At 40.8% G+C, this 23,129-nt stretch overlaps 4 protein-coding genes across 5 annotated transcripts in view; 2 read left to right on the top strand and 2 right to left on the bottom strand.

The window, feature by feature from the left end:
• LOC141790096 (regulator of G-protein signaling 3-like) overlaps nt 1-3,415 on the top strand; it is a 33,361-nt gene extending 29,946 nt beyond the window's left edge. For both annotated transcript variants that reach the window (XM_074669733.1, XM_074669732.1), the window contains exons 23-27: nt 27-73; nt 234-332; nt 1,921-1,982; nt 2,090-2,256; nt 2,349-3,415. In XM_074669733.1, the coding sequence (XP_074525834.1) occupies nt 27-73; nt 234-332; nt 1,921-1,982; nt 2,090-2,256; nt 2,349-2,579 (606 nt within the window). In that variant the 3' untranslated portion in view covers nt 2,580-3,415. The remainder of the gene's footprint in view (nt 1-26; nt 74-233; nt 333-1,920; nt 1,983-2,089; nt 2,257-2,348) is intronic.
• Nucleotides 3,416-4,090: 675 nt separating this feature from the next.
• On the bottom strand, nt 4,091-4,684 carry LOC141790098 (myosin light polypeptide 6-like). The gene has a single exon (XM_074669736.1). The coding sequence runs from the start codon at nt 4,682-4,684 to the stop codon at nt 4,091-4,093; it is 594 nt and encodes a 197-aa protein (XP_074525837.1).
• Nucleotides 4,685-7,060: 2,376 nt separating this feature from the next.
• LOC141790046 (uncharacterized) lies at nt 7,061-13,386 on the bottom strand. Its single transcript, XM_074669681.1, has 8 exons — nt 13,251-13,386; nt 10,746-11,514; nt 10,068-10,202; nt 9,736-9,908; nt 9,525-9,653; nt 8,857-9,048; nt 7,242-7,326; nt 7,061-7,122 (listed from the first exon to the last, which is right to left on the bottom strand). The coding sequence occupies exons 1-8, from the start codon at nt 13,311-13,313 to the stop codon at nt 7,061-7,063; spliced, it is 1,608 nt and encodes a 535-aa protein (XP_074525782.1). The 5' UTR covers nt 13,314-13,386.
• Nucleotides 13,387-16,327: 2,941 nt separating this feature from the next.
• LOC141790097 (uncharacterized) lies at nt 16,328-22,517 on the top strand. Its single transcript, XM_074669734.1, has 4 exons — nt 16,328-16,474; nt 19,175-19,589; nt 19,708-19,905; nt 21,059-22,517. The coding sequence occupies exons 2-4, from the start codon at nt 19,239-19,241 to the stop codon at nt 21,290-21,292; spliced, it is 783 nt and encodes a 260-aa protein (XP_074525835.1). The 5' UTR covers nt 16,328-16,474; nt 19,175-19,238; the 3' UTR covers nt 21,293-22,517.
• The last annotated feature ends 612 nt before the right edge of the window (nt 22,518-23,129 follow it).

Below are 23,129 nucleotides of genomic sequence, written 5' to 3'. Positions count from 1 at the left end.
GGCTCACAGTTCTTCTATTCTTACAGGATACAGAGCTCAGAAACCTCCAGCTGCGAAAGAAGACAAAGAATCTGTGAGTACACGCAAGCATCCATAGATACTCGACAAATCATGTGCTGTAATGAGAGTTGAAGAAAACTTTAAAGTGTTGAGTGATTTCTTGTGACAGCCTGTAGCCATCAATCACAGGCTTTACCTACTGTAACTCTGACTTATCCTTGGTGTCTCTGTAGAGCTGCTGATGTCCGCAACCGGCTGCCCTTTTTACGGCGAAGGAAAAACAGTGGCAGCTTCCAAGGAAACAGTTTGGAGAAAGCCCTGAGAAACACCAGGTAAGAGCCTATTCAACCCCCAACATCAATGCTGAATCCAGTCCTCGTTCAAACCTGAATTCTTCATCAGAGTCCAAACCAAAAATCAGATGCAGAAAAGGGGAAGTAGGTTATATGGCTGTGTTTGGTTCCTTAAGGTTCCCTTTGGTTCCTGTAGTTCCCAGCAGGTTGTGACTGAGTCTTGCAACTGCCACTTAATTCTGGATGGTGCAAACAGTGTTCTGACTAATTTTGTCTGCTTTTTATACACTTTCAAGTGGCTCGAGGTAGTTGTTTTTGATTTTATATTCTGTTGGGATCATTTCACATAAATGTACCCTGATATTGTGAGGGATACAACAATATGGTCAAAAAAGCATACCACAACCTAACACTTCTTTTTTCCCACCTGAAACCATTTACTGAACAGTCAAAACTATTCAGTAACTTTTCAACTTTTCACTTTTTGTGAAAAAAAGTCACCAATCAACAAGTTGGGTGCTACCTTTTTTTTTTTTTTTTTTTTTTTTTTTGCCATGGCTGCGTTTGTTAAGCTCTCTTGTTTAGTTAGCTTGCTTCCACGTTGGCTACAGTGCAGGGACGGAGCTAGGATTTCAATTTTGGGCGGGCCTTAAATTACAAAAGTTTAAATTACAGAATTGGTTGCTTTTGGATCCTTTGATATTTGATACAATTTTAGTGCATCAGACAGCAATGGCTCTCAGTGGTATTGGTCAAAGAGTAGTGCTCTAATGCACCAATGGGCTGCACCGGCCCAACTTTCCATGTATTACAGGCTGTAGGAGCAGCAGCATTAACAACAGTTAAATAGAAGACAAAAATCTACAGTGTGTCTCAAAATCATTCTCTAGTCTTACTGGTATAACATAAGGGTGAATGAGTCATCACTTTTTCACCAACAAGCTGGAAGATTGACAAACTTGTCCCATTTTATAAAGACAGGGCATCCAGTTATAGCAAAACGAACATAAAGTGAAAAAAATATTATAATGTTCCCCTTTTAATAGATTCTAAAAAACAAAATAAAGACAAAATAGTTTTTTCAAAGTTTGGGGTGGACCTACCAGAAAGTGGGTGGGCCTGGGATCATTGAGCCCACCCATGGTGCCGCCTCTGCTGCAGTCTACAGGTCAATGCTCTGTCATCTTTTGGGCTTCACCCATTTCATGATTTATGAAATCATAAATTTAGAACAATATTCACAATTTCAAGTTCCTCTAATCATTGTCTGCATTGATCAGGGGGAAAGGAAAAGTCACTCTTGACCTGCTCTTAACACACCATATACCACAGGAGAATCTTGCAAGCCAATCCGAAGAGTCATATCATGCTCCGTTTTGTCAGAAATGGGGTAATCAAGGCTCTCTGCTTTAAACCATTTCTCACCAGTCCCTGTTGGTGTTTACTTTCAGTTTTACTCAGTGCATTTCCTTAATTCAAGCTAATGAGAACAAGCTCAAGACATTTTCAATCCATTTCAACCCAAAGTGGCTTTTACCCAAAAGGTTTCAGCGTGATCGAACAGTCTCTACTGGCTTTTTTTGGCCCTCCTGGATCCAGTGTGACTGAGGGTTTGTTTGTTTTTCAGACCGTCTACAAAGGAAGTTCTGAGGTGGGCAGAAAGTCTAGAAGCTCTGCTGAACAACCAGTGTAAGATGTATTATTTATTCTAATTTGTGTTCAATCAATAATTCGTGAGGGGGGAAAAGTCTACAACAATCAGCTGACGATTGCTTCCCTTTCTTCTCATTGGTCAGACGGCCTGGCAGTCTTCCGTCATTTCCTGAGGTCAGAGTTCAGCGAGGAAAACTTGGATTTCTGGTTGGCTGTGGAGAAATTTAAAAGGACGCGACCTCCCAGCAAGATGGCCATCAGAGCTTCAAAAATCTACGATGAGTTCATATCTACGAAAGCAGCAAGACAGGTACCTGTCTGTCTGTTTTTCTGCCCAAGTCTTCTAATTTGTTGAGTGTTTGGACTGCTCTAACGTCTTCACTTTTCTGTGTTCCTCTTGAGGTCAATGTGGACTCGTCTGTGAGAGAGTCCACTGATCAAACGTTGCGCCTGGGAGTTAACCCTGACTGTTTCCAGCTGGCCCAGGATCAGATTTTTGGTCTGATGGAGACCGACAGTTACCCACGATTCCTGAGGTCGCACCTCTACGCCCAGCTGGCCAATCAGGGCGTACATACGACAGAGTCAGTACATCGAGGTGGAGCTGGACCGGTACCTGTCAGCCAACAGTGAATGAAGAAGAGACGTCAGGCTGAGGAGAAACTGAACTAAGGAGACTGAGAGGTTTTATTCAAAGCATCTGTTGGATTACTGTCATTTTTTAAACCTTTTTTATCTTAACATAAAAAGTTGAAGGTGAAATAACATAAAGCAGAAAATTATATCATCACATGCTCTGTTTCTAGTCTAGAAACTTGATAAGTGTGCTATGATGTCAGGGTTTAGCTTCAAGGTTTGTGGTGAAATGCAGCTCCAACATTCACTTTCCCCAGAAGATGACCTCTAATAACCCTGATGACCTCTTACTCTTTGTCATGCACCATCAGGACAACATTTGCTCTGGTTCATGATCAAACATCCACAGGTGATCCAGCCTTTCCTGGGCTGTGAGTTTACAGCTAACTCGCTAATAGTAGCATGCTAACATGCTGTTGGTAAGGAGACCTAGCATTAGCATGATCTTAATGAGCATATCACCATGTTCAGAGCTGCCTGATTAACACTGATTAGATTAGAGAAACATGAGGCAGTAAAACTGCTCCTTTTAATTCACATTTTAAATGTAAACATTAAGACAGAATAACCGCAGAGGAACACATCTTTTGTCTTATATAAAGACATAAAAATATTTGTTTACTGTTTTCAGATTCTTTTTAGACAAAGTATAAAGTGTTAAATTTTAACTGCAGTAACTGAACTAAATGTGTTTTACTAGAAGAGTAGACTGGATGCTGTTAATGAGGGTAAATGAAAAGTGAAAGAAAGATTTATGAGCTCTCCTGTAAGATTAAAAGAATGAAACATTGAAATCTGCTGGAAAGGAAGTTTTACATTAAACAATGATGTTGCTGGAGTTTGTTTGGCTGTGTCTTTTTCTTCTTTACTTCTGTTTTCCACCTCCCTGACACTTTGCTGTCACCTACTGGCCACTTTTTTTTTTTTTTAATCAATGTGTGATTTTTGTGTTCTTGCATCATGTAACCATAACACTCCAAAATTGGATGCTGCATTGTTTTTCAGCTGTTCCTTATCTTTTTTCCTTTCGCATTTTTAATCAACAAACTCACATTTTTTATTAGCACTGACAGTCACTGACAACTAAAACCCTTGTAGGACTCCCAAAACTCTGCTTAGTGGGCTTTGTATTCAAGGTAAACTACAGTGTCTCATCAATCTAAAGTCTAGTAATTAAAAATTTTCACAAACCTTTAATTAATGCAACTTGATACACCATTAATAAAATGCGATAAATGTCTTTCTTTTGGTTTTTGGTCTTTGGTTATTAAATCAATGTAGACATATCACATACACCAGCAACTGATAAACCTACAGATACATCCTGAACCTACATACTTCATGAAGACACTCAGCATCCTGGGAAAGAAAAAGTCATAAAAAGGACTGAAGCTGTTTAATAGTCTGAAAGTGGAAACAGTTACAGTTTGATGGTTTTTATGTTTAAAACAGCAGAATCATTTTAAAGAACCTCAGTCCATCAGAGGAAGATCTAGTGTCCATTGTCTCTACCCCGCCAGGATGTGTTTGACAAACTCGGTGTAGTTGATGTGTCCGTTTGCATCCTCCTGCCCCACCATCAGCTGGTCCACCTGGCTCTCCGTCATCTTCTCTCCCAGTGTGGAGAGGACGTGACGGAGCTCGGCCCCCATCACGGTACCGTTGCCCTCCTTATCAAACACCCTCAGACCCTCCACAAAGTCCTCGAAGGTGCCCTGCTCTTTGGAGCGCGCCACATGCTGCAGCATGGGCAGGAAGCTGTCGAAGTCCAGCAGGCTGCTGTGCATCACCTCCGCCTTCGGCCTCCCCAGCAGCTTCAGCACCTCGTCGTTGGTGGGGTTGTGTCCAAGCGCTCTCATGACGTCCCCACACTGGGCGTAGGTGATCTTCATCTCCCCTGTGGGTGTCTCGTCGAACAGTGTGAAGGCGTCTTTGAATTCCTCGATCTGGTCTGGGGTGAACTCCACCACGATGCTCTTCAGGTCCACCTCAGGAGGCTTGGGCTCAGGCTCTGCAGGTTTGACAGGAGCAGGAGCCTCCTCCTTCTTCGCCTCTGGCTTCTTTGCCTCGGGCTTCTTGGGTTCAACTTTCTTTGGAGCCATGGTGCAGAGAGGACAGAGGGAGATGGAGGTGCTGGGGTTTTATAGCAACCAGAAGGGGAACAATCAAGGGGGGAAAGAATGATAACGAGGACAGGGAGAAAGGAGAAGAGACGACCAAAGATGGAAGAGAACTGGAATAGAAACACTCAGAGAGAAGATAAGAACTAGGACTAGACCGGCTTGAACCAGAGCCAGAGTCTGTTCATCTCCGGTTCAGGGGCCTGAGCTGTTCCTGAGAAAATCTCAATCCTCACTTTGTTGAAATGTTGAGTAAAATGTCAAAATTAAAACTCTGATATGGAAATTCAAATCTTTTTCATAACCAACAAAAATCTCCCAGAGGAGCTTTGAGTAAAGTATAATGTTTGGTTGATGGTTTGTTATGGGATATAGAATCCCGAACAGGGTGTGACAGTAGTATTACCTGGATTTAAAGTTAATAATCATCATGGGTTCATCAGAGGGTTTCATTAGTTTTGACCAATTGAAGATCGGTAAAAAGGGCAGTTGAATAAAATACTGTAGAATAACTAGAGACATCTTATCCTGGATGCCATGACTTTAAAACCAAATATATTTTAAAACCAGCGTGTTTAGACGCCATACAATCCCATTTGCATGATGAAAGCAAAAGAGACAGCAGTCGATTGTAGTTTAGAGCAGGAGTTCTCAAACTTTTATAGACCACAGACCCCTTTCAAGTGTGACATTTTCCCAAGGGCCCCCTCATTATGGTAACATAGATAATTGATACTATTAAAACTACGTAAAAATGAACTATGAAGTACTTTACAAAGAATTAGGCTATAATTTTACTTTCCAAAAAAATTATTTTTTGAACTTTGAGAGAATGTTGGCTCCAAGGTATTTTATTTTATACTATTGTGCACTATGACGTGGTGGACATGTCACCATCATATCAGAATTGATCCCATGGTACAAAACTACACTGGGCGGAGGTTCAGGCAAAACATTGCTGAGTTTATTGGTGCAAGAGATCCCAGTTAGTTGATATGCTTTGCCAGTGATACAGTACACTTTTACAATCAGTTTTGAATTATTCCACAGACCCTCAAGCTATGGTTTGCAGACCCCTGGGCATCCTGGGACCCTACTTTGAGAATCAGTGGTTTAGAGCAGTGGTCCCCAACCCCTGGGCCGCGGACCAATGCCGGTCTGTGCATCAACTGGTACTGGGCCACACATAAAAAATACTCAACGGAAAATGTTTCAGTTTGATGTATCTGAACCATGTTTTATTTTGAAAAATGACCAGAATTTCTCCGTCATACCCGTCTATGACTCATTCTTGACACCAAATCTCCAAGCTAGCAAAATGGACAAACAAACATCTTTAGAAAGATTCTTTAGGCAGGGTAAAAGAGCCAGTGGGTAGACAGAATGGTGCAAAAAAGGTTGGGGACCACTGGTTTAGAGGATTTCAATCAAAAATTCAGTCAGCCCTGGTTTTACTTTAACACTATAGGACAGTTAACTGATGAAATTTCAGCTTTACAACAATGTCTTAGTCATTAAAGCTGAGAATTACTGTCCTGACATTAGGTCAGAATTTAAAATGAGCCATTGCATACTGGTGGAACAAATCTGAGAACATGTACTCTTGAGGTTTTGAATGTAATTATAATCCCTCGAAAAGGTTTTAACTCCTGCCACTGAGAGACTAAGTGTGCTCAAAATTCTGAGACTCTGGTTATTTCTTTTATATAGTTTTGTTACTCAAGTGTCTTCATTTTTTGGTGTTCATGACACACTGTCTCATAACTGTCAGCCTGTCAATCTGCGTGTCTCTTCAGTCTATTTCCATCTCTGTGTCTCCTGCTGTGCTGTCAGATAAGCCTTCATTAACATTCTCCTCTGTGATAAGGGCACTGATGCTCCATGATGCTCGACTCTTTAAATAACAGAGCTGATAGAGAGCAGAGCAGCACACAGAGAGGGGAAGGACTGCTCACACTGAGCTGTGATAACTTATGATATACCTCATGAATGAACGTGTGTGGGTTTAATGCTTTATTATGTACACCTGTTATCACACACAACTGTTTACATCACATTTAATGCATGACACAATCCATCTTTGAGCTTCATCTTTCATCATGACTTTGTAACAGTAACGCTTTGCTCTTATAGTTTCACTTTACCTGAAAATCCTACAACCAGTTTCTGTCTGGACCATGACACAACACAGACAAAAACACACCGTGACGCCACTCCTTACATAAGACAGGGTGTAAAAATTCAAAGACAGAAAACACTGAACATCAGATATAATCATCATCCAATGAAAACACTGCTGGGGGTTAATGCTGATCTCTGATTGGTTCACACAGTTTTGAGATAAAGCTCACGTTATTTTTAGTTGGTGGTAGAGGTGACAGGAGGAACTGCATTGCTGCATTCTGGGATATCAGCAGGATCTGAAAGCACAGAAAAACATCAATCAGTGCCTTTTTATCAGTACAATCAGTAATCAGCTAAATGTGATAAAATTAATCTTTATTTAGGTCTAATTATTATTGATCTAATTACTAAATACCGGATGACTCCTTCTGAGGCATTTTCTTTCTGATGACTGAACTCAGATCAGCAAACACCTGATCCTCATCTCGGTCTCCATCCACCTGAGCACACAAAAATATCACATTATTCATGCTGCACGTTGAATATGTATCAGCAAGTGAGTCACAGAGTCAAAAGGTGAAGGTATGTTGTCAGCAGGTAGGCATACCTGCATCATCAAGCAACATGTTACTGCACCTGTGTCATAGCCTAGGCAGGTGTATCTGGTTCAGAGGGTGTTGCTGTGTGGGTGGGTAGATGTACTATTGGTAAGTGTAGCTGTACAAGCAAACAGGTGATACTGTATCAGAAGGTATAACCCAATTAGGATGTACCTAAATCTTTGGGTACAGGTGTGTTAAATGTTAGTGTAACTGTACCTGTGTCTAACAGGAGCGTGCACTGCAAAAAACTGAAATGTTATCAAGTGTTTTTGTCTTATTGCAGTAGAAAATGTATTTTTAGACTCAATATGAGCCACATTCACCTTACCAGTCCAAAACAAATGTCTTGTTTAAAGGGTTTTTTTTTTAAACAAAAATGAGGTCTGAATTGCTTGGAACAAGTTCGAAAAAATATGCCAATGAAACTAGGGAAAAGTTGCTTGTATCAAGACATTCTAGTTTCAAGCAAATTTTCAAACAAATTTGTCTTGTTCCATTGGCCACTTTTTAATTTTTGTTACAAGGAATTTAGACCTCACTTTTGTATCAAATAACATGAAACACCAAGAATATCTAGAAGCCAGGGGGCAAGCCAAGGGGCAAGCCAGGGGGCAAGCCAGGGGGCAAGCACCCAGAGCCAGGGGGCAAGCACCCAGAGCCAGGGGGCAAGCACCCAGAGCCAAAGGGCAATCCGAGAGCCAAGCATCCAGAGCCAGGGGGCAAGCGGAGGGGTTAAGCAACAAGAGCCATGGGGCAAGCCAGGAGACAAGCACCGAGTGCCAAGCATCAAGAGCCGGGGGGGCAACCACCAAGAGCCAGGGGGAAGACACCAAGAACAAGAGGGCAAACCAAGGGGAAAGCACCAAGAGCCAGTAGGCAAGCCAGTGGGCAAGCACCCAGAGCCAGGCATGTATTGAGAGCGAGGTCTGCACTGAGAGCGAAAGTTTCTGTACCACCGTTCATGGGGTTAAACTTTGGAAAAGACTGTGTGCAGAACCTGAGCAAATTTCAAATTTAGGTTTGTTCAATATTAAGCCTAAAGATATGATTTTCCAGAAGTACATCAGTGGATAAATATCACAAGGTTTTAGCTTGTTTTCAATTATAAGTTGTATATCCATTGTACATGTTTAAAAATTTTTTGTAAACAAAAGACTGTTATAACCTAATATAACACATTTCAAAGGAGTAAGATTAGATAAGTTGATACTTTTTTCTACTCCTTTTCGCTCATGTAGACTGAGAAACTCAATTCGTGATTATCTTGTTCTGTTTTCATTTTTTTCTGATTAACATTTTTTTGTATTACTCACTGTTCAACTTGTCATCTACATGAATGAAATAAAGTCATTCATTCATTATGAGACAATTTTTACTTAAAACAAGACAAAATTACTCAATAAGATTTCATTTTTTTGCAGTGTGTACCTGGCTCAGCAGCTTCAGCTGTTTGTAGTATCTTCTCACAGAGATGATGTCTCTCTGAAATGTGTCCAGGCGTTTCCGGAAGGCGTGGCTACTGTCCCCTAACAGACCCAGCTCTGTGGCTCGGCGTTGCAGGCGACAGCGCAGCGTCTCATTGGAGCAGAGCAGGAGCATCACTGAGTCAGGAGAGCCAATCTGAACACAGAGAGGGCAGGAATTTATATCTAAGTGATTACCAGTAGCTGTTGTTTTAGTCTGCTCTGTGCTCCATGAGCACTCTCTGCTGGGCCCTTGAAGACATGGGAGGTGAAGCCCACACTGTGGTCACAGTCTGCTCTATCCTCTTCCATGTGGGCTCTTCTAAAATGTATTCAATTATTTCTTGTTAATCCTCAATATAAATATTTAACTTTGTCCATATTGATGACATTGCAGACTCTTAGAGCCTTTTAACAAATCTACATTTTTAACCAGCTGATGCCTGAGCTACTCCTTCCTTTGTGGTCTTGAACTTGTTACCACTGAGGCAGTTTACGACACACCTAACAGGATGTCAACATTTGACCAAAAGCTGAAATCATGCGCCACAGAGAAACTCTGTCTCAGTCTTTATTCATCCTTAAACTCCACACTCCAGCTCTGATGAACAGTAGACTCAGATTGGTTAATACCTGTTCTTGGAAGCTAAGAGCCTGGTGAACATCTCGAGGGAACCCATCCACAATAAACCCCTTGGCCTCCTGCTGACCAATCATCTGTCGCCTGAGCTCTGAGATCGTCTCCTCCTGCAGGCAAACAGTCTAGAGTCACAGCAACCTGTTAAAGTAGGATTTCAGCAAGAATGCTTAGTGATGGTTTAGGTTAAGTGTTTTTGACTCTGACCTGTGGTCCCAGCTCTCCATGACACATCATTTGAGAAATAACATCCCACTTCTTGCTTGGAGAGGCTTGGCTGAGCAGCTGCCTCCTGAGGAGGTCGTTTAGTGAGATCACTTTGAGGTTGAAGCCCCGAGCTAGCCGACCTGCTTGAGTGCCTTTTCCACTTCCTGGGCCTCCTAACAGAGCAAAAGAAGTTGAGTAAGTTACCGTGCACAGTCTGGGAAACATGTTGTGCAGCTTAACTGAATTTCTATCTGTATATGATCAAATCGTTTATCATATTGGGAGATCTAGCTCATTCTGGTTGTGATGTTATCTTTGTTGGTTTCACTTACCGATAATAAAAATAATGATTGGGCGGGGCCTCTTATGAGGTTTGATGCTGACTTCCTGCAGAAGTCCAGAGCTTTCTGTCATGTCAGAGTCTGAGTCTATGGAGAGCTGAGATCGGGCTGGGGAAGGGGGAAGACCTGGAAGAGCACAGTGGAGAGATGGATCAAATCTTTGATAATCTGTTTCTCAAAAAACTTTGAAAACCAACTAAATAACAACTGAACTCTTTAGGATGCAATCTTCTTTGATAGTTTGTCCAGTAGGCAATAGTTCCTTTGTCTCGCATTTCAAGGGTTCGCAGATAACCCCCCCAAAATCTGAACAGCCTGAGAAACAAACTCCAATAGACCAAACAACTGGACCTTCACACTTTGTAAACAGAACTCTAAGGGACACTTTGCTCCAATGACAAATTCTCAGAGAACAAACGTTCTTGTAAACATACCAAATGGTATTTGAAATTTCTTTGAAAACTGTAGAGACCTGAAGCTTTTATAGAAAATCTTGTAACCTTTGTGAAAATCACACTTCTGGAGGACGGGAATCCAGCTGGACTAAGCTCTAACTAAAAACATCTTGAAGACAACTTCTAAAGACCTCTAGGTGAACCCCTATTTAAATGAAATGAAACAAAACCTTAAAGAACAACTTGAGTCAAATCTGTGAGTCCTGTACCTTACCTCCTGTGATGACTGTTTCTGGTTCCTCCTTTCTCTCATTGAAGATTGCTGGGGCGATCACTTCTGTTCCAGACTGAGCTTGGTGGAGAACCAAGGGAAGTTGTTGAGAAGTTATTTGTGGAGGTCCTATCACAGTCTGACCATCAATGAGAGAAACCTGGGCTTTCAATGGGGGTAGGACTGTTATTTTGGGCTTCATGGGGGGAGTTTGGGGCCCAGAAGATGAGGGTAAGGCTGCTGTGGTTGTTGTGGTTATTGGAGGTATTATCTGAAGTTTAGGAGCTGATGTTGGTGACCTAGGTGGTGTTGTTTGCAACAGCGGTGATATAGTTTGGCATTTTGGGATTGCTGGTTGGGAGAAAAGAGCTGATGTTTGGGGTAATGGGGTTACTTTGCTGGGTTTTATTGGAGATACTGATGCTGTTCTGGGGATTATCATTAGTGATGGACTAATCCGAGAAGTTGTTTGCGGTATTTGTGGTATTATAGAAGGTAGAGGTGTCGTCCTGGGTGTAACAGATGCTGTCCTGGGAAGTACAGATGTTGTTTTTGGGGGTACAGATGCTCTCCTGGTGGATTTAGTTGTTGCCTTAGTGGGAACATATGTTGTCCTAGAGGGTCCATGACTTAGCTGCTGTCCTCCCAGGTGGATAAAGGTGTCCCAGGTAACAGCCTCAGGACCTCCAAGTTGAGTGGTTGTGATCAGGCAGCTGTGCAGGAAGCTGATTGGGTCTTCAGGATGGTGATACAGAAGACCTGTTAACAAACTCTAAGACACAGATAAGAATAACATGAAATAAGACACTGAAAGGGAAAGAGATAAATCAGTGCCCCTGTAGTTAAGACAATCAACTGTGCTGATTGTCTTAAATCTTGTCTACCAACTAAAGAGCTTCTTGAACTTAAATATTTATACCCATGATTTTATCTTATTTTATTTTATTTCATTGGATTTGAGTTGATATCCTATGGTTTCTACAGTGCAGTACAATACAATCAGTATGATAAGGTGTGATACAATATGATACTAAATGTTTTGGTACCATGGGATATGTGATGGTGTAGAGTAGAAGATACAAAAGGACACATCACAAGGTAGAAAGATACAATACAATACGACACAATACGACACGATATGATACAACACTACACAACATGACAGGACACGACAGGACACGACAGGACACGACAGGACACGACAGGACACGACAGGACACGATAGGACACGACAGGACACGACAGGACACGACATGACAGGACACGGTACGACACGGTACGGTAGGATGATATGACACAGTGTGGTGCAATGTGATGCATTGTATTGTGCATTACAGTAAGATAAGATCATACCATACCATACCAAACGTTGCAAAACAATATGATAAAATACAAAAGGATACAATATGGTGCAATATGATAGTATACAGTCAATGGTGATATGTGGATGCGATGCTGTACAATACTGATGGTAAGATACTTTCTGGTTTAATTTCGTAAGGTATGGAACAATGCAGTACAGTCATAGTCTGTATAATAAATGGACGTAGTCTCCATGACGTCACCCTTCAATGCAATAGAATACTATACGATATGATACACAATAATTTGATGATATACTCAAATAACCTTTGAAGTAACTGATAAATGAAAACGCATGGCAATTCATATGTTAAGAGAGAGGCACAAACCAATAACATTCAAATAGTACTATCCCTGTCTGACTGACCTAAAAAACTCGCATTAAAACTGTAGATTTTCAGTCTGCTGTATTAATCAGAGTTAACAGCTGATGACTTGATGAGATGCTTATCTTTCTCCCTCTCTTTTTGGCTCTGTAGGTCTCTTGTCCCAGCCACTTCTGTGGTCTCAAGCACTGCTACCTTAGAAACCAACCGCTCATTGTGTCCGTGTGTTAGAAGAACTCTTACGATGAACTGTAAGCTTTAATCTGTGCAAATAACAGCCTCACTGAGCTCATCTGTTTCTGTGGACCTGCTGCTGTTTCATTCAAGTCCGTTTCTTTAAGATGATCACTTGAAATATGACATTGAATAACAACAATGTCTAGACTTTAAGTTTAAGAAAATTCACTGTTTTCAAATTTTCATCACTTTCAAAGTTAACGAGTAAGTACTGTGATCACATTTGTTGGTACATGACAAATAAAGACTGATAATTCCACAACCAGAAAAAAAACACAGTCCCAAAAATACAAGCGCCTTGTTGACTGAAGGGACATCTCATCCTATGTTTTTTTTTTAATCTTCTATCTCTTGTAGAAAATGACAAAACCAACAATTCAAGAGGAAAATTTGTCTTAGAAGCTTTGCTAATGCTTTTCCAAGAGATGAAAGTCTGTAAATACCAGATTTACGGCCAAGATTTGGACATTAAATATTAAAATGTCAATAGCAACTAGAAAAAAATCTTTGTACTGATTACTTAAAACATTAATTAATAGAGAGTGAAGTTAGAAACATTAAAGAAAGGAGAAAATAATCTCACCTCGAGCAGCTGAGGGAGGTGATGGTGAGACAGGTAGTCCTTCACTTCTTTGCTGTTCAACATCTTATCATTGATCTGTTTCAGTTCTTTCTTTATTCTGCCCACTTTTCTATCTATCTATCTATCTATCTATCTATCTATCTATCTATCTATCTATCTATCTATCTATCTATCTATCTATCTATCTATCTATCCTTATGTCCTTGGAGCAGCTTTTCTGCGACAGCATCTGAATGATTGACAGCAGCATCAGGTGGCATGAGCCGTTCCCTTAGTAACACCTGTGTTTATTCTTAATGTCTCCGGCTAACTGGGCTAACGAGCTGCTTGGACACATGAGCATCATTGTGACATCATCACAGTGACACACAGTGGGAGAGCCAAAGATTTCAGACATGAGTACAGGCTGAACTAAAGATAGCCAAAGATTACAGTTTTTCTCTGTTGCTCTGGTACATTTCTTGAATCATCAATAGCCATTTGCAAAATAGTAAGTAAAGTCTCGAAAACAGATTGTGCAAATAACAAAACACCATGGATTACCAGCAAAAGCCAGTCTCTTTCTTAAAATTCTTAGTTAATCTCTCCAAAGTAAATTTCTGTGTCAGTGAGCATGTCAGGGCATCAGAATGAGAAATCATTGTGTCATTGTGTATTACATATCACAGCAGTAGTTTAAAGTTTGTGACTGACCTCATCATTGTGATACAGAAAGGAGAAGAAAACAAATATATAACATAAAACAAGAACAAAAAACAAAGTAGAAACAGTCTCTTTAGGGAAAACTGTTTGTGCATTGCTGTTAGGATTACAGTGCTGTGCAGTCTTCCTACACCTCCATATGTTCCTGTATGTTGGGCCACAAATTCTCATCCACATCACAACTAATATCTTCTTGGTCCACAAAAAGTCTGAATGATTAAGGACACAGTTGTTCTCCCAGCCTTTGGCTGCATCCATCAACCAGCCATTGTAAGCCTATGATTGAGAACATGGTCCTTAAGTGTGATAGATCTTTGTTGTCCTTTACAGGAAATTTGTGGCCACTGTCCTGTTCCTGAAATGCACCTCTGAGCTTTTTCAAAAAAATGGTTGATCATTGGTCGATCTGATGCTTTACACGTTTTCCATTTGTTAGAGAAAGTTACGATTGACCTGGTAGCAATTTACCAATCCAGACAGATTTAGAAAAAAAAGTCTAACGGAAAGATGCTTGACATGTTGAGATAACTTATTCACCTTTTATTTTTGCATATGACGACTTTTGAGATGAACTTGTGAACTTATGAATAAATGCTGTGTGTGTGTGTGTGTGTGTGTGTGTGTGTGTGTGTGTGTGTGTGTGTGTGTGTGTGTGTGTGTGTGTGTGTGTGTGTGTGTGTGTGAGTGTGTGTGTGGGGTATTAAACAGAGACCCATGATAATCAATTTTTATCAACATGACATAAGCAATTGATAAAGTGGGATACAGCAGAGCATTGCACATAACCATTTGCATTTATGTCCCAAAGCATTTGCAGCTTGTTTAAAGAAATGAGAAACTGTTTTGATCTGAGAAATGAACCATAGCAACTGAGAAAAACTGTAAAAACCCAACAGCTGATGAAACAAACAACCTTAGGTATCTCATAGATTTCTACCTCCTTACATAAGTGAACCTCTGCCCTCTTGGGGTTGCTGAGGATCTTCCAAGATGGACTTTGTCATTTGAATGTCTCTTGCTCAAGAGACATGGCCAAGGTCATTCAAGTCAATACCAACTATCTTCCTGGATAGTTGAACAACATTTCTTAGCCTGTTTTTGTTAACAATGCTGAGGTAACCAAACCAGCAGATCATCACAAAAGTTGAAATCGTTTCATTAAAAGATGAATAGAACATTTTCAGAAGAGGTTTGTCAACACTTGAAGTCCTTATCTAGCTCAAGAAGATCAGTCTTTAGTTGCGTTTCCACCAAGTGGACTGGTTCGGATCGGCCCGGTGACGAGCCGTCCCCCTTTTTGGGACCCTTTTATATGGGTGCCAGACTGAACTGATCTGCTCTGGGAAGGTGGAGCTACAACACTGCAGACCGTTGATTGGTCAAAAGAATCGTCACTTACCCTGACAGTGGCTGCATTTCTCCTGGCGGCACACAGACTTTTCTGAAACAAAGCTTGATTGCACTTTGTTTCAAAGAGCTACATGCTAATCACAGAGAGGACAAAATGCTGCATGTCTTCCATTCATGCTCTTTGTTTACTGTGTCATGTTTTTCTTCTTCGTTGGATTTAATAGTGGGGTAAACTGTGTAGCGCTGTGGCTTCCGGCATCCGGCTTACAGCTGCCTACCACGATAGGGCACAGTTTTGCTGTGGAAACGCAAACGGGATCAGACTTAACTGTACCAAACCGTGCCCAACTCTACTGAACCAAATTGGACTGCTTTCTCTCATTAGCCCACTTCCCTATGTTTTTCTATGGACTCCTTCCTCTCTACCATAAAATTTGAGAGATTCGGGGGAGGTAGAGTGAACAGGTGGCTTGTTAGACTCACTTTACTTGCATGTGAGTAGAAAGAACTAACAACTTAAAAGAAAAACCCAGACAAAATCAGACTTTTTTGAATATGTACCTATTGGTTATGAACCTGGTAAAAAATAAATATGTTTACTCCTCTGTCTGTTGTAACTTTTTGTCAGACTTTTGTAACTTCCCTAATTACAAGTGTGTGTGTTTTGCTGTAGTTGTTTTTGTGTTTAATGTGTGTGTGTGTGTGTGTGTGTGTGTGTGTGTGTGTGTGTGTGTGTGTGTGTGTGTGTGTGTGTGTGTGTGTGTGTGTGTTTGAGGCCCACAGCACCAGAGCAGCATTCTCTGGGTTCGACTGAATGGATCTTAACAATGCAGGAATGTATGTGTGCGTGTCTCTGTGTGTTGTTGTGTGTGTGTGTATGTGTGTCGTCTGTGTGTGTGTGTCTTTTGGAGGCAGGATTTGGAAGCCTCTCTTTAGTTGTTATAGCAACCGTGATGTAAGCCCAGAGGGGGAGTTTGCCCTCTCTCTCCCTCTTTCATTGTGTCGGTGTGTGTATGTGTGTGTTTGTGTGTTATAGTGCATACGTGTATGCAGCAGCCGATGACCAGATTTCAAACTGTGGGACGAAGGAACCAGAGGAAGGGAAAGCTGAAACAGAAGATAAAAGAAGAGGAAACGTCTACGAGAAGTTGAGGAAACTTTCTGATGTTGAGGTGAAGTAGCTTGGACACAAGATTTATTCAAACATTGGATTTGTCATTGATTAAAAGAGCAACCAGCAAAAAGAGGTTTGAATCGATTTTATTTTGATGTCTATCTTGTTTCTATGCCAGACAGTATCAAAACTTTGAAAATACAGACTTTTCAATGATGGTTTGCTGTAATTTGGTTTGATTTAGACTATCTGGACTTCTGCTGGTGTGGCCACTCTGTAACTTTGCATAATTTCCTCTAACAACCACTAGATGAGGCTGGAGACTCTTAATTTACTGAACAAACCTTTAAAAGACGTGAACGCAGTGACACTGTTTATTAAGGCATTTGTGTGTGTGTGTGTGTGTGTGTGTGTGTGTGTGTGTGTGTGTGTGTGTGTGTGTGTGTGTGTGTGTGTCAGTCAGTGTGTGGCTGTCTTTTGTGTTGTAAATGTGATTAGACACTCTGTGGTTTGTGTTGTTGTTGACCTACTTCTGCTGAAGCTGAATGAAAGCAGACCGGAGCTGGTCTACTTTAAGCTGGACTGTTTAAAACCAGAGAGCTTTGGAAATTATTTGGGGTATTTTCTGCAGTTCTTTTTAATTTGGTTGAGGTATCTTTCTGGAGGATATGATGAATTCTGATGGAAAACAATTTCAACTTGTCAGAGGGCTGAAAATGGAGGTCACAGCAAATATACATTTCCTGATTTGCTGGATAAACTTGCATGACAATATGTAACCCCAATATTGTCTTGACAGATATTTTAGGACAATATTCTGCATCACATTGACAGGATATTGTGCCATTAGGATGTAATGGACATGCTTAGAAAAACAGCTTATTAATATTGAGATGCTGTCATGTCTTTTTTGTGGATAAAATTGAAGCAGATCTTCAAAGCCGGGGCTCCGTCTTAAATGACTGCTAAACTTTGAAATCTCTTTAAGCTTAAGTCCAATATTCCAAATTGCACTAAGTGTAGAATCAAAAAATCAAGAATCATGAGCCAGCAAAGTGGCACCCCCAGAAATCAAAGTATGCGTTTTCAATTATGTAAACGACCTTTAAGACAACCCTCCTCTCTTTAACAGTTTTTCATTGGCTGTTTGTAAAGATATAAATATATTTATATGAATTTATTTTTTAGTAATTAAAGGTCATACCCTACATATGTCTCGGTCCAATAAACGTGAGGTACACACACAAAGGACAGTCCTGGACACCCCCAACCAAGAGCAATACATCTCAAAGCGTGGGTCTCACTTGCTTTAGGGGCACACCTTGCTGCTGTAAGAGCACAGCTGCAGGTGGTTAAAGGCCATTCATATGAGGAATTTCACTGTGCCACTACACACGAAGTACCCCACGAAAAGGCAAAGAGGTTTCCAGAGACCTTTGCAGACACAGAGGCCATGTCCAAATGTAACCAGGTATTTTCAAAAATGAATACCCCCCCCCCTCGTTAGTTTTTAAAAATACTTTTGCCCACACAGCAGTGGGCAAATCCGCCGATAAGTGCGGCTTGAGGCATGCCAAACCCATACTTGAACCTGTGCCAGCCAATCAGAATTAGCCCCTGTCATTCAGCTGTGACGTTTGGGAACTGAGAACTACAGTGGCTGGTGGGTGTCTGACGATTTGCAAAAGCTACAACACAAATACAAATGCCACAACACAATGGGAGTACAGCCACAACAAAAGTTAAAAGAAGTGACTTACCCAAACGTAAGCAGAAAAGTTCTAAAAGTAAGTAAATGATTTACTTCATCTAAGATAAATAAAGCTTCGTAAGGGTAGTCACCTTTTGGTATCCTTTATAGTACCTATATTTCTTCATTTACATTAGTATTTGAGCTATATTTATCAAAGCTTAAGTTGTAGAAGAAAACAATCATTAACTTACTTTCATAACTTTTCTGTGTCCGTTAGGATACCCGTACTTTTAACTTACGTTAAGGCTGTACTTCCATTGTGTTTGGCTTTTGCGTTCGTGTTGTGGTGTTTGCGTTTGTGTAGTGGCTTTTGCATTTACATTGTGGTGTTTATATTCGGGTTGTTGCGTTAGCATTGGTGTTGTTGCTTTTGCAAAGTGGCTGACACCTTTAGGCCACTGTAGAAAACTCTGTTTACAGGGGTCCACACTAAACCACAAAACTGGAGTTTTTAGTGACTCAAAGCTGCGGTTTCGTGTGGATGACAGGTCTAAACGTATGAAAATATATGCCTTTTCCCAAATATCTGACTACGTGTGGACATGGCCAGAGTTTTCTGAAACTTGTGCCGACAAACTACTTCCATTTCTAATCTAAGATACGTATATATAATATATGTGAGTACTAGCAAGCAATAAATATATATATAGTTAAAAAAACATTGTATTTGTGTAATCTGTATAAGAAAACGTGTTCAAGTACTATCAGCAAAAAGTACTTTCAACAAGAGGAAATCATACATAAGCAAAATTTCTTTCATCAATACTGCAGTACTAACAGCTACTAAACAAACCTAATTGTAAAAATTCATACAGTTCTAAAAGCGATTGTTTCACACCACCACGTTTCAGTTCATTGAATTGGCTGAACAAACTCTATGCTTAGTATATCCAACCAGATGGCAGACTTTTCATATGTCCAGAGAATGCAGTTCTTGTAGTTGCCCAGACTCTTTCCGAAAGTAGAATTCTGTCTCACCTGTGGTCACTTGTCTATTTTTTCTAGGTTAAGTGCCTCTCACTGATGAAAACAAGGGGTTTAGCCCTGCCAACACCTCCACAGCTTCATCATGGCTGACAAAAAACTCTCAGGTGTACCCTCTCCCTCCCTGTCTTCACCTTCTCATCAGAATGGGACAATCGTGGTGACATCATCAAAAAGCTCTCCACACCCCCACCATAATGGCAGCTTGGAGACTACAACAGGGTACCCGAGTCCTAGAAACACCAGGGCAGCACCCCAGTCCCAGTCAACACCCAGTGGCAGAACTTCGGCCTCAAGCTCACCCCTTAGGACCCTTGTTGGTCTTATTACTCCTACATCTAGTCCAAATCCTGGAGGCAGCTCTACAAGACCCAGGGGTCAGAGTCTTAGCTCTGCTCTGAGCTCCAGGACAAGAGCTTCATCTTCCAAGAGTAAGGTAACTATAACCTTCTACTGCTAGTGCTAAATGCTTGACTAGATCAAAAGTTTTCCTGTTTCCTAGTGTCCCAGGCATGTTTTATAACCCATGATTGATCCTTACATTGTTGCTGTAGCGTAGGAGCAGTCAACAGGAGGAGCCTGAGGCCTTGTTAGACTTGATCCTGGAGTGCCAGGGTCAGAGACTGGATGACCAGAGAGCCAGTGTCAGCTTGCTGCCTGATCCAGGAGCAGTTGCCCCATGTGGGGCCTGCAGCTCGGATCAGCCTGCACTACCCAGTCTGGACTTCTATTACATGCTCATACATTATCAGGTACCAGCCAGGATGTCATTGTATCTATTTTAGGGAAACTTCCTTGGTTATTTGGCTTTGGTGTCAGGCAAATGAAACTACTTTTGTTTCCATCTTTAAGTTGCCTTTCTGGTGTTTCCCAGTACTGATCAGTTCAACACAGCAAAAAGGAAAGAATGTACGATGTTTTAACGGACCACAAGGAAGGAACAGGCTTTATGCGTTACCCGCTAGCAAAAGCAAGGGATGGGCATGTTTGGTACAAGACAGGGACAGGGTACAAATGCTATTTGAACACAGGAAGGTACAGGGCTAAGTTCGTGTTTGACTCGCTTCAAAATGATCAGGGTAAAGGACCAAATAGGATTCAAGTTTAACTAGGTCCAAATTAGAAGCGAGTTCTTGTTTGAAGTGGGTAAAGGGGCAAGGATCAGTTTTACAAGAAGAGCAGCAGGTCTAGTTTTTTATCAGGCCTACCAAATTCTTGGTCCCTTCAGATATACTTTCCGGACATCTGAAAGGACTAGGTAGGGGTATCAATAGGCATTAAATTTTGGAAGGAAACAAAAATTAATGGTTGTTTTAAAGCGAATATGCAGGTTGCAGGTTTGAACATGTCACAAGAAAGAACAGGAGAAAATTGATTGGTAAGATTGTCTGGGAAGGTGTTAAACAGAAAATTGAATGCAAACCAAAAAAAAAAAAAAGTAGTCTGAACTGGATATTCGAGTGCACACAATATGGGTATGAATAGGCTTTATTGGACTGGATACAAGAAATAAAAGGGGCAAAATTTGGCTAAGGTAGGAATGGGGTAGGTTTACAGTAAGAAACAGAAAAATGGTATGTAAGTACCAAACAAGGTGACTGAGTTAACAGGGTAAATGAAAGAATGGGGTCCAGGTCCAGGGAATATGATACAAGAAAGAACAAAAGCACAGTTTTAAAAATGACAGAGGGAAGAAGAGGGTATGGGTGAGGTAGAGGGTATAGAACTTTAATGCAAGAACTTCTGGGAAAAATAGCAGTCAGGCAAGAGTGCCACAAGGAAACATTTTTCAGAGAAGAGCAGGGTATAAGGTTGTCGGTCTTTAAAAATCTACAAACATTTCAGGGACTTCACTAGCCAGTTTCTCCTCCATTTCTGCATGTCTCACCATCTGTCCCTTTTCAGTCTGACAGGATGGAGGACCAGAGGTGCTCCCTCCCTGATCTGGATGATGTAGTTGGTGGAGTTCCTGAAGGTCAGGATGATTTCTTCAGTTTAATTCAAAGAGTTCAGTCCAGGAGAATGGACGAGCAGAGAGCCTCCATGATGGTAACACAGACAGAGGACGACCTACACACCAGTACTGCTGGCTCCTCTCCCCGTCATCGTCATCATCATCATCATCATCATCCTCAATGATGAACATCAGAACCTTAAGGGTTTTGGGAGACTGGCAGGGACAATGTTTGACTGGGTACAAGGTCCTGCATCATTTCTGTGTTTCGGATGTATGGGGAAGTGTTCACGTCTTGTTTTTTGATGGACATTTCAAATGTTTTGGGCTGTTGTTTTAACCCATCCACCTGCGGGATTCAGACTGGAACCCACTGTTGTTGATGAGGAAACATCAACCACTCGTCTAATGTAAACAGCAATAAAAGACCCAAATCGAAGAAACAGCACAGGGCCAGATCTTGGACTGGCAAAATGGCCCTGAATGACTGTATGATTTGGTGCTTGTTTTGGTGTTCCTGACTTTGGTAGTTAAATGTTCCTCCAGTGTTGTCATGAACTGACAGTTGTTTAATATTGATGTAACAACAAATTTAAAATATTTCATTTATGATCCTTACTAATGTTTTGGGTATAAAGAAAATGTATAGGCCTCACTTTAACAACTTAAGGCTCCTGTGAGGAGGTTTTAGCTGGTCATGTAACACTGTAATTAATACCGCTGCTTTTTTAAATGACAATAAAAGTCATAAAGATGTTCAATGCCCTTGTGCCCCATGTGCAATAAAAGGGGAAGTAGAAATTTATCTATGAAGTTTCTAGATGACCGTGATGCAACCACATCGATCACATAAAAACTGTTTTTCTTGTTCTCGTAACCACTGAATCATAAATACAATGTAAGCCATCATCAAATTTCATTTAAGGCCCAGTCTGATTCGTGTCTGTGACAAACTAGGTTTACAAAGAATTGATGAAATTGGATCCATATTGATACAAGTCCTGTAGTGAGTCCTCACAGTTAAGGATTTTAACATTACTTGATATAAACATGTTTGCATTTGATTTCCCAGAAAACTCAGTCATATTTTAATTTCACTCTCACTAACTGATTAGGAGCAGGAAGAGTTAATGAATGAGACCTTTACTCCAATTAATTCACAGAAAAAACCTCTGGATCACGTCTGGGGTGAATTGACAAATTAATTTGAAATGAAAAGAAACAATGATAAAATACAGCAGTTGAATGAACAGACAATTGAATTAGCAATTGAGAGAAAATACAAAACAGTGATGATGCTATTGACTTAGAAGTCATCAGACTTTCCTCTGTTAAAAATAGTGTGTTGGGGCACAGACGGCCTAGCAGTCTGGGTTGTGCCTAATGAGGTTTGCTGGAGTGGGTGCCTGGGTTGGAATCCAGTATGCGGCCTGTTTTCCGCATGTCACTCCCCATTTCAACCTGTTTCCAACTCGATCAATTGTCCTATTCTCTCCAAATAAAGGCTTGAAAAGAAATCTAAAAAAACGCCCAGAGTCTGAGGTACATTCATGTCTATTTCACTTCTGAAAATAAGCTAGCTTTTCTTCCTCACATTAAACTGAAACAACATAGAAGTGATAGCGATTCACTTTTGCTTTGTCACTGTTAGTCTCAGGCATTTTCTTTTCAATTTGTCCGTCCTTCTGGACCCTCATTTCTCATACAGTGATCTGTTTATCAATCACTTCATGAATTAACTATATTTTCGTATCATATCCAACATTTTAAACTCTCTTACCTGTCTTGTTAGTCTGTTGTAACCATACACTGGTTGTAACTCTTGCCCCGTGGTTTTCCCGCCTAAAACACCATGACATCAAGCCAACCGCTGCTGTGTGATGAAAAATAGCCTATAAAAATACAATATGATGGGTCGAGACTGATTTATACAAAAAAACTCGCAGATATCACAGAACTGATTGGGGAAAAAAATGGTACAAAAGGTGTAGTTTTCAGTTTTACCCGATGGTGGAGCTAACG

This window comes from Halichoeres trimaculatus, unplaced genomic scaffold, assembly GCF_033239565.1.
Source record: "Halichoeres trimaculatus isolate MK-OKI-2021-1 unplaced genomic scaffold, fHalTri1.1 fHalTri1_scaffold_5, whole genome shotgun sequence".
Taxonomy (NCBI): Eukaryota; Metazoa; Chordata; class Actinopteri; order Labriformes; family Labridae; genus Halichoeres; species Halichoeres trimaculatus.
This window is presented reverse-complemented; position numbering and strand designations above follow the sequence as displayed.

Bases quoted from the DNA above. Each gene is read 5' to 3' on its own strand.
- LOC141790046 (XM_074669681.1), bottom strand. From the start codon at position 13,313: ATGTTGAACAGCAAAGAAGTGAAGGACTACCTGTCTCACCATCACCTC. The intron at 11,515-13,250 runs GTGAGATTATTT...TCTGTGTCTTAG, and splicing joins ACCTCCCTCAGCTGCTCGAG to AGTTTGTTAACAGGTCTTCT. The intron at 9,049-9,524 runs GTATTAACCAAT...CTCTGTGTTCAG, and splicing joins CTCTTAGCTTCCAAGAACAG to ATTGGCTCTCCTGACTCAGT.
- LOC141790098 (XM_074669736.1), bottom strand. From the start codon at position 4,684: ATGGCTCCAAAGAAAGTTGAACCCAAGAAGCCCGAGGCAAAGAAGCCA.
- LOC141790097 (XM_074669734.1), top strand. From the start codon at position 19,239: ATGGCTGACAAAAAACTCTCAGGTGTACCCTCTCCCTCCCTGTCTTCA. The intron at 19,590-19,707 runs GTAACTATAACC...TTGTTGCTGTAG, and splicing joins CTTCATCTTCCAAGAGTAAG to CGTAGGAGCAGTCAACAGGA. The intron at 19,906-21,058 runs GTACCAGCCAGG...GTCCCTTTTCAG, and splicing joins ACATGCTCATACATTATCAG to TCTGACAGGATGGAGGACCA.